General features: G+C 40.5%; 2 protein-coding genes across 2 annotated transcripts; both read right to left on the reverse strand.

Moving 5' to 3' along the window:
• Positions 1-242: 242 nt before the first annotated feature.
• On the reverse strand, positions 243-6,950 carry rbm39b (RNA binding motif protein 39b). The gene is made up of 15 exons (XM_068744578.1): positions 6,764-6,950; positions 6,010-6,067; positions 4,490-4,539; positions 4,193-4,384; positions 3,742-3,795; positions 3,377-3,494; positions 3,129-3,287; positions 2,899-3,036; positions 2,754-2,819; positions 2,474-2,678; positions 2,077-2,163; positions 1,902-1,998; positions 1,546-1,651; positions 1,349-1,427; positions 243-1,269 (listed from the first exon to the last, which is right to left on the reverse strand). The coding sequence occupies exons 2-15, from the start codon at positions 6,058-6,060 to the stop codon at positions 1,169-1,171; spliced, it is 1,503 nt and encodes a 500-aa protein (XP_068600679.1). The 5' UTR covers positions 6,061-6,067; positions 6,764-6,950; the 3' UTR covers positions 243-1,168.
• A 1,214-nt stretch (positions 6,951-8,164) lies between these two features.
• On the reverse strand, positions 8,165-9,589 carry rh50 (Rh50-like protein). The gene has a single exon (XM_068753269.1). The coding sequence runs from the start codon at positions 9,587-9,589 to the stop codon at positions 8,165-8,167; it is 1,425 nt and encodes a 474-aa protein (XP_068609370.1).
• Between the last annotated feature and the right edge of the window lie 1,439 nt (positions 9,590-11,028).

Raw genomic sequence — 11,028 nt, forward strand, 5'->3', positions numbered from 1 at the left:
CGATGATCCAGGCCTGAGATTCTCAGGGATGCACTCGCATCACTTGCACAGTAAACCCACTATGAACCAGTGGTCGCAACACAAGAGCCATGTGGCATGGAGGAAGGATTTGTTTGAATTATGTATTAAACTCAGGAGTAATGTCATTTGATTGGTATACAATTTAATTCAACTGACCAGCACCACTTGTGTCCCATGTAGACAATTCATGACATCTGCCATTAGTCATCGCTCAAAGGCCGTTGCGTTCAGAAGACCCAGTCTGCTTGCCAGATGTTTTATGGTTGAAACGTCTACATTTTACATACGGGCGGTTTATTTTGTACATATGTACTGCACTCAACCAGTGCGGTCCACCCGTAACAGCGACTCGTTGTCGCTTCACGTACTTTGAAAGCCCATCGCTGAGTGGGGGCCACCGGTATATGCTGACAGGAGATGAAAGTATGAGCACCGTTTAGTCAAACCAAGTGTTTTAATATCATTTCTGTCCTGATGCTGGGTAAAGAGTTACATTTGTGTCACGAAGTGTTATGAAGTACACATCCCAGTCTAACTGAATTCCAGGCGTCAAGGTTTTCTGTAATTGCAGAGATGCATGAACAATCTTAACAGGAAGTTATTTTCATACAAAGCTGACAGGGGGATCATGAGTTAGGAATTGAGGATTCTACACAACCATAGAAAGGGGCAAAGCAAATTAAGGTTAGCTTTGTAGACGGGCGTTTTGGAAAAGGTCAAAAATAAACTGAACGTCCAATTTGACTATTGGAGCCTTTGTACAAAAAATGAAATTTCTGTAAAAAGTTATAAAGGATTATATTGGACATTGATATACTTGACATTTAAGGCCTACCAACCCAAGACATTTCTGGAATTGCAATTTATTTAAATCTAAAAACCGATTTTAGACAAGCAGATCAGACAGCAATATTTAAGAAACACAGACCAATAGATACCTGCAGATTACGTCTCAGTGGCAGTTCACTACACAATCCCACAATATCTGGAAAGCAACTTAAAAGAAAAGAAGAATTCTCTGCCTAACTTTCAATGTGAACCAATGAGCTTGAGGCAACTTTTATTACGTACAAGCCCACTGACGTGAATCAACAGTTTCATGGATGCAAACTAATGTATTTACACTGCCCCCTTAGCGTGGCTCAGACTATCGACGTGCTGGCATTAGGAGCTGCTTTGCAGTTACTGAATCAGGGAAAAGGTTGTGGTAGGTTGGTAAGGGAACGTAGGCAGCGGTGATCATTTTGCCTAGGGAAAGAAAAAAAGACTGTAAAAAAGGTTTTCTAAGCGATGACATCAGATAGATTTAAGAAACAAAACATCATACCTGCAAACCAGCGTCCATGAAGAGCGTTTACAGTCGCCATTGCTGCTGGTATTGAGGGACACTTCACATACACATTACCCTATGAGGAGAAAGAAGGAACAAAGACTCCCGTGAAACTTTTTTTTGAAGACCATTCCTCCATGTTGACCTGACGATTAGAAGAGCAAGTTGATTCTGATAAATCTGTGACGACGTACTTGAGCAGAGTTCTTGTCGACATAAATGTGAACAATTCCTCCATGTTTGTTACACTCCTCAATGACATCATCCTGGATCTCATGGGCCCAGCTTGGATCATTTTCTCTGAAAGACAAATGTAATATTTAAAACACTGCAGCTTGAAAAGCCTAAACTGCATTGGTATCCCTAAGATCACAAATTCTTAGGATGACGTTACCTAATGAAATACATGTACCGAGTTATTGGTAAACAACCACAGCAATCAAGTTCACGATGCTCAGTACATATAAAGATTACGTTTTGGGAGTCCTCTCAGTCATCATGAACGGATACGAGTATAACTTTAAGATGAAACGATTGTTAATGTCCTCACGCTTGTGGGTTGAAGAGGTTGGACAGCTGAAGGCAGTGCGTCGCCAGCGGCTGTGATGGGAGGTTCAAGGCTTGGCTCGGAGACGGACTCGGCACAGCTGAAGGAAAAACAAAATAAATTATCGGTTCACCGGTTGTACAAAAGCTTTCATCTCCACAAACACATCAACTGTTACCCGCGGGGCCCGCCATGTTCCCAAAGGGTATGGAGCCAGTCATCTGCAGAGCCTGCTGAGCAGCTGGAGGAATCTTCAGACCGGTTCCTTCGGAGGGAAAGAACCCAGAATTACTGCTTTATGCCCCAAACACCTGCTGCATGAGATGGATTAGTCGGAATGTTTGACACCATTTGGTGTTTGAAATGTTTCCCAAAATGTGAAATGAAGCCTGTTAATTATTTTTCATAATAAAAAACATAAAACTGCTGCGAAGGAAACAGTAATTACACAGACACAAATAATCATGTCAGAAATTGGAAGCCCCACCACTCGATAAGATGAACCAGTTGTCAAAATAAAGCCCAGTGCTCGTTTCATTGTCGACACTAAAAACGTTAAGGGGGTTAAATCAAACCTTCTGCGAGCCGAGCCATTAGCTGAAGACGCCCTGTGGTGCCGAGGTCGATGCCAGTTCTCTCCAATTCATCGTTGTCCAGGAAGGAACTGGCCGTCGATGAGTCCGAGCGCTCCGTAACGTGTCCCACCTTCATTGGACGTCCGGCCAGCTCGAAGCCGTTCAACTGCTCCAAAGCCTTTTTGGCGCATTCTGCATCTGCAAACTTTGAACGAGGAAAATGTTAGTCAAGCTAGCAACAATTATTAAAAGCACGTTCAACGAAACATGGTTTAATTACCGATATAAAGCCATAGCCTTTGGAACGTCCAGTTTCACTGTCCATCATTAGCTGGATTCCCTCAATCTGTGAAAGCAAAACGCCGATGAAAATAATAAGCATCTTAAAAAAAACAACTGTGAAATAAATATTTATTGTTTCAGACCTTTCCAAAAGGCTCGAAGATCCCCCGAAGCATTTCTTCAGTAATATTGAAGTGCAGCGATCCCACGTAGAGCCGCATCGGACCTGAACTACCTTTCTGTAGATTGTTGGCTGCAGCTGCAGCTCTGTTTTTCTCTGCCTGTAATTGCATTCACGTAATTACGCAATGTCAAATACATTCACTCAAATTAGATAAGATGCAAGTTGCAGTCTATTTTTAGAGTAAGTTACCATAACCTGAGAGGCCTGGACAATGATGGGCACCCCTAAAAGCCTCTGGCCAGTCAAGCCAATCGCCAGTGGTACCGAAGACGCCTCCACAAATTCGATGTACGCAATGCCTTTGGATCGCCGGGAGTTTCTATCAGAGATCATTCTCACATCTCTTACCTACAAAAAGGGTAGCATGGGGGATTTAAAAAAGTAGTTTCTAACAGAGACTTTCTGGATTACACACGACAACTTGGAAATGAACATACCTTTCCAACAGCTGAGAAGAAATCTTCCAGGTCTCGAGCTCTGATTCTGGCAGCAAGCTGCATGCAGAAGACTGTGCGGGCGTCCCTCTCCTCTGGGGTTAGATTGTCAATCGGTTGCCTTGACAAAGAAAAAGCCCACCAGACGTTAAGATACATCTTTAAAGTAATTAGCAATCATCCTTACAGTTTAAGACTTCTTACATAACTAGATAAAGAAATGGTTTCCAAGTAAAACAAATTTAAAAAAAAAAAGACTTCTACTTCATCCTTCCATCAAGTTTAATGGATAAATTAAATATTATTTTTGTGCAATCCTGGCAACAAACAAATACTCTCACCAACACTGAAGTGAACATTGATCTCACCTGACGGGGCTCTTTTCCTTTTTGAAGGGGCTCCGACTTTTGGAACGTTTACGGCTGAAAGAGTAAATGTTTGACTTTCAATAAACACGTATAAAAGATATTTAAGCAAAACACTGGAGGCCAGTTCAACATGTATACTGGCGACACTTTAGTCTACTGCAGTACTCTTACTGGAAAAATATGAATCATGTTCTTTCATGTCGACAATCGGCATCGGTTGCCCTCTGGATCAACTTCAAAGCTCTAGCGTGTCCATCATTGTGAATGAAATGTATTATTCGTATCTTTTAATCGGCTGAACGTAATTACGCACGCGTCACTCATCTTTAACACTTTACTTTTAAATAAACGTACAAATTTACACATTTCTGACAAGAAAACTGAATAGGAGCTCCATGAAAATACAGAATGAAGTTATGAGTGAACGCTTAACATAAAAAGGGAAACATACACGGGGCTCTTGCGTGCTTTGTATCGCCCAGAACGTTCCTTGCTTTTGGAGCGGCTGCGATGGCGCTCTTTGCTGTGGCTTGGCTTTTTTTCTCGGCTCCTGCTCCTCTTCTTGCCCTTCTTTTTGTCTCTGCTTCGGCTTCTTTTCTTCTTGGAGCCTGGGCTTCGGCTCCTGCTTCGACTTCTCCTTTTCCTGAATCCATCACACTTCTTTTATTCATGCAAAACTTTGTATTCTATTAGATAAAGCTTTTTGCACTTGTTAGAGACGTGAAAAGGGACGGCATTCAAAACTTACTTCCTGTTCTGGTCGTCATGGCCATTTGCATGAGAGGACTTGATCTCATCCTAAGCAAGGTCGATAGAAGAAGATCGTGAGGACGTAGATGAGACATTTCAAGTCGTCAAGGTAAAGGGGATGGGGTGAGACAAGAGAAAATGCAGAATATATTCAATTATTAATTGTACTTCAAACTTCCCACTGTCATGTTTGGATAGTCTTTCCACTACCCCAATAACTTCCCATCCCACTCCTTTTTCCTTTCTATCCAAGTTTGCTCAGTACTTAATGCAACAAAGCAAAGTTACGGGAGAGTGTCCACCAGATTAGCTAAGCTCAGGAAGACCATCTCCACCATCCCCCTTCTAATAGGTCGTACCAATGCCACTGCCACTATTTGTGCCTAATCACGAGGCCACGCACGGCCCACGACCACTAAAAGAGATCCTGTGTGGTTGGAGTCAGTCCAGTGATCTTCACCCATATTCGTTCTTGGACTGTAAGAACTCGATGCCACCTCTGTCACACATCTTGCCCTGAAGCAAACAGGGATTCACACTTCTTAGTAATATTGACGCCCAAGAAAAAGAAATGAATTAAAAAAAAAGAAATAAATCCATTCAATTCAGCCACGTGTTACATTTCCATTATCTGTCTGCAGTAATATTTCCAACCTTTGCACTGAGGGAATAATTAACTATTGAAATGTAAGTTATTTAATACAATGATGCTAGAAATATGTATGTACAATCAATCTAATATATGAATTTCTGTGCTATTGTGTAGCATGCAAAATCAAGATGCTGGTTCACATTACAGCCGACTATGGCAAAGAGGCAGTATTCATGTTTACACAAATTATTTTCTTATTTTTTACAATTAAACCACGACATGGCTTGAGCGTTAGGAACAATTTCACTCCACACCTCTCGCATTTACATTGCGTCACACTAACAATTTAGGATTTACACCACTTTGCTCGGTAAATTTAATAAGTATATATTTGTTTTTTCTGAACTCAAATATTCCCTCATTAACATACTGGAAGAATAAAAACCATGTTGGTCAATTTTATAATATATAATTCATGTCACAGGCAAGCACAGGACTGGATTCAGAAACAATGACTCCATGCAGATTGTAAATCTGAATACTGCCTCCTATGCTGGACAAGGATGGGCTCATGAACCATTGGCATTCACCTTGCTGGAACCGAATACGGATTTGATGTTCGAGGTTGAATCTCTTTTAGTCCTACGGTGAACCACAGTACATCAGTATATGCACAATAACTACCTTCCTTTTTTTCACAGTTCAGTGGAATCAAAGATGAATTCATGGGAGTAGAGGTGAGATATCATTAGGGAAGTCTATAAAGAGAGATAGATGTGGATTTATTGATACTTCTGTATTGCGTTTTAATACTCAATCACACCACACAACATTCAAGTAAACTTTGTCAAATGTAGCAAATATAAAAAGGACTCAAGACTAAATCTGAACAGTAAAACAGGCAAAGCGTCCAATCTGCGACCCACCTTTCTGAATGGCGCTTCCAGCATGGCCTCGACGTCAAAATCATCAGCCATGACGATCCTGTAAAAGGAGACCACTTAAATTTACACGGATTACAACCATGATCTGTATATTTTTGACATAACCTCGTATTTAACAGCGTAACCAAGTAAATTGCTCTTACAGCTAAAAACAAATAAAACAACCGATTAAGATAAACCGGGTGTTCGTGTAGACCTTTCATGAAAACATACCCAATTCGCTATAAATAAGTTAAACGATAACACGAGACGTGGTGGCTCAAGTTTGGCCTAACTTTCCAGATTTCCTGTTTATTCGTGCTTTTAACAAGTAAAACGGTTAATTCAAGCTCTATGCTTGATTAAATATTTCAATATCAATGGCATTGATCCATCCAAGCGCAAGGATCGACCTACATCCGACACTAAGAGGTTCTATCGCATAAAGGATAAACACGCGTCGCACACAGCACGAAGCTAAAGCTAGCGTCGGCCGAGCCATTTCGCTAGGCCGACGTCACGTCTCCGTCATTTCAATATCATTTATGCAATTATTTACAATTTGAGTTGGACTCAGAATATAATTTAGATGCTTGGTCACGCGTTTTAACCCTTAACCAAAAGACGCTGGGCCACATTATGTAATTAGGGGGGGGAAACAAACGGCAGGTCAACAGAACGGCGTCAATATGGCCAGCTAAGCTAACTGCGTTACGGCGGCAGCGAGCTAGCTTCCATCGGCAAACATTGACGTTACCTTTCGGGAATCGACGAATCGATGTGCTTATGTCAAAATTCCACGGAAATAGTGCCGCTGAAGAAACTCGCCTCGACGTCTCCGTTCTGGAAGACCACGCAATGTTAAAATGGAACAGCAATTCTCGAAGTTATGCAACCTTTTTGTAGAAACAATGGCCTAATATCAAAATGCACTCCTTCCTTCTTCTCCGTCTTCTTCTTCTACGCTTGCTCTGAAGTTTTAGTTATGGCTTTATCTGGCTTTACTGCCACCTACTGGAAGTATCTGAGCACTTCATGACAATCGGGAACTGCCACTCTGGAAATAAATGCATTTTATTACTTGATTTGTTAACCTTGGAAATTCTTAACATTTATATGTTTTTTTTTTTACTTTACTTTGTCCAATAAATACTATACAATAAAGTTCACTATTAATACACCCAGTGCTCTCCAGCCTCAATTGAACAGTAACAGTAAATTAAATCAAGCCCAAATTTGAGGTGTAGTTGTATACACATTTATGAGTTTGGTCATGATTTTTTCGTGTTACTGATTAAATTAAGATAACATTTAATTATGATCAATTTTATACATGTGATTCTGGAAGATAAAGTCCATAGATTGACTCTCTTGAGTTAAATTTAAATGTTGGCAATATTTATTCAACAGTTTTTTCCTTTTAACAGTTTTGAATTCATATTATAAAATAAGAACACACATACTTTAAAAAAACTTTATTTCATCTCACAGACTGCTGCAAATTTCCAAAGACAGACAAAACATTATATGTTTGTTTATATGTATGTCAATGAGTAGCACAGATCTTGATTTTATTGTGATATTAATATTTATGACATTGTGTTCAATATTTTTAATCAATCCGTCTTACATACAATGTATAGAAACATTTAATTACTGTAATAGTGATATACAGCCCTATTTACAGTTTTTCCTCCATTCACATGCAACAACTATATGTGGCCTTTCCATGTCAGGCTGCACAATCTTCCTTTGTCAATTTGTCTTTGCATGTAAACGGGGAATCATAGTCTGGAGGAATATCAAAGAACAGCTCATCATCAAAACAGAACTCATCAGGTGGAGATGCAAGGTTTTGAATTCATATTAGAAAATAAGAACACACATACTTTAAAAAGACTTTATTTCATCTCACAGACTGCTGCAAATTTCCAAAGACAGACAAAACATTATATGTTTGTTTATATGTATGTCAATGAGTAGCACAGATCTTGATTTTATTGTGATATTAATATTTATGACATTGTGTTCAATATTTTTAATCAATTCGTCTTACATACAATGTATAGAAACATTTAATTACTGTAATAGTGATATACAGCCCTATTTACAGTTTTTCCTCCATTCACATGCAACAACTATATGTGGCCTTTCCATGTCAGGCTGCACAATCTTCCTTTGTCAATTTGTCTTTGCATGTAAACGGGGAATCATAGTCTGGAGGAATATCAAAGAACAGCTCATCATCAAAACAGAACTCATCAGGTGGAGATGCAAGGTATGGCAGCTTCAAGAAGAAGCCTGTGATGATGCCCCCCAATGCAGACAATCCTATAGTTGAAAACACAGCTGCAACCTGGAAGAGAGCTTGTTCCTGGGCAGTCCTCCCTAACCCAGGCTTTAAGCCAGGGATCAACATCTGGAGCTCCTGCAGTTTAGGATCTCCTTCCAGTGGTGCTCTGTGAGTAAAGATCTCATACATACTGGGGCCATAAGCCTCTTCTTTAGCCATGAGTATCGCACATATTCCTGCAGTGCAAGATATGAGGCCTGTCAGACCGTGTAAATTATGTATTCCACATTGATCCTGAATTCTGCAGTGACGGGCCAAGAAGGGGGTCAAGTACTTGTAGCCCAGCATGCATGCAGTGCAGCCCACCATACCCAGAGCATATGCAGCCGCGGGCGATATCATCATATCTACAGATGCCCCGACAGTCACGCCACCAGCCAGAGTTACATTCTGGACATCGGCCATGGTGAGTTTCCCTTTTTTGTTCAGCATGAATGAAAGGGCGAAGGCTGTGAGTGTGGAGGCACTCAGTCCAATGAAAGTGTGGAGGATGGCTCTGTGCTGGTCGTCTCCTTTCAGGGTCAATGCCGAGTTGAAGGACGGCCAAAACACCCAGAGGAACAAGGTCCCCATGACAGAGAGGATGTCAGAGAAGTAGCTGGTTTTCTCGTTTGGGTGGCCTTCTTTCAGGCCTGGCCTGTACAGTACAAAAGTGACACCCAAACCAAAATAACAGGCAAAGAGGTGAATTAAAATCGAGCCGCCTGCATCGTTGATCCTGAGATACTTCAGTACGACCCACTCTGTGACTGCAAATACAGGGACCTCCAGTAGAGCCATGACCAGCAGCTGCAACGGGCTTGTCTTCCCCAGGACTGCCCCAAAGGATATCAGAACCACAGCGCAGGCAAACTCTGCATTTATGAGATTGATAACTCCGAGGTGGATCTTACCATCGTGGTAGAACTGGAAGTACCCTTGCACTAAGATGGCCCACTGGATGGCAAAAGTAGCTGTGAGGAAGTTAAAAACCATCCCACCGAAGCCATAGATTCTAAAAAATGTCAGCAGGCACCCGAAGCCGATGAATATCATGATCTGTATATCAGTAAAAAAAGGATAGTCCCTGTATACGGCATTGTCCATGGGGTTTGTGTTGTTGTTCTGATATAGGGCATCTGCATGCTCGTCGTAGGTAACAAAAGCAGCATATAAGCCAATTATAACCAGCTCGGCAACAAACACAAACACAGGCAATGTCACACGAAGGTTGGTCGACTTTGAATTCATCTTTAGAGCTTGTCGGTGGCAAGTGACTGAATTTGCACGACTTTGCTTTTCAAGCCTGCACTATCTCTGTGTAGATAAGGTGGATCAAAGGTATTGGTCAAGTCTGCTGCAACACAAAGTGTACAAAATACTCCCCGCAGAGAAAAGCTGCTCCATGAACTTTGGCCATTTTAATAGGATGTGTAACTTTTTTCATACAGTAGCACTTTGTTTTTATTTTCTTATCTCATGGAAATATCTGGAATGGACTTTGCATTATAAATTCACAATAGCCGGTTTGAATTTATATGACCCATAATCGGATTTAGTAATAACATTACGAATTCAATGATATCAAAGTTTGATATTCTGACAGTGTACCCTAAGTATTTGTATGTCACATAATTTTTTGTTGCCCAGTGGGACGAACAGCTGCACCTGCAGTTCTCCTACCATAAGTGTCGGTGAGAGAGCAGGGATTTAGAGGTGACATTTGAAAATTATAAACATAAAAGCAGTCTGATGCCATTAATCTAAATGCAGACCCTGTAATACAAAAAAGAAAAGTACAGGACGACATGTGATAATGGTGAATTAAAATGATCTAATTTATTGCATTGGCTCTATCATAAATTGCCTTCATTAAACTATTATTCATACATAGTTTGGTAGAACATTAAAGGTAATTTTAAAAACAATAAATACAATCTTTATTAACAAATGTAATCTCTAAGATTAAACTCCACAGACCTATGACCAAATGTTCTTCTTCAATGGATCCTGCAGTCGCTCTCTGGAATGATAATGTCGTGGATTTTTCTGTCAATAAATCTTCCGCAACAACTGTCTTTGAGAGCTTTATTAAAATCCTTATACAAAGAGAGTGAGCAGGTGTAGGTCAACATATAAGTTACAGGAGAGTTCAGTGAGCCATCCATTTATACATCGTCATGTGAGAGCAAGGAAGGGAGGGGTGTGTGTGAGTGTGTGAGGAGACCAAGAACATTTGTCTAAAATATGTCGCCAGGTGCAGTCTGAGCTAACTAAAAGGAAACAACAGAAATGTCAAGGCTGTGTGAAGCAACAACACACACACACACACACACACACACGCACGCACACGCACGCACACGCACGCTGGGTGAGGGAGTTAAATAATTGTTACCCCGACTTCTGCAGCCAAGTAATCAAAAAGTCAATCTTCTTTCTGCTTTTCAGATCAGATCCTCATATTCTGTACTCTCACATTTACAAGTTATAAAGGGAAGACTGAGAGATGCTCATTTATTTACCTAAAATCAAACATATCCACAAGTGTGTGGTGAGTTGAGGTTCTGAATGAGCTACTGTGTTGAAAACTATACATCTATACAATAAATCTAAAATACATTTACAGCTCTTGTTTTCCTAGAAATTACACTGAAATCTATTTTTTTTGTACAAATTCTTACTGAATATTT

The sequence above is a fragment of the Brachionichthys hirsutus genome, chromosome 2, assembly GCF_040956055.1.
Source record: "Brachionichthys hirsutus isolate HB-005 chromosome 2, CSIRO-AGI_Bhir_v1, whole genome shotgun sequence".
Lineage (NCBI taxonomy): Eukaryota > Metazoa > Chordata > Actinopteri > Lophiiformes > Brachionichthyidae > Brachionichthys > Brachionichthys hirsutus.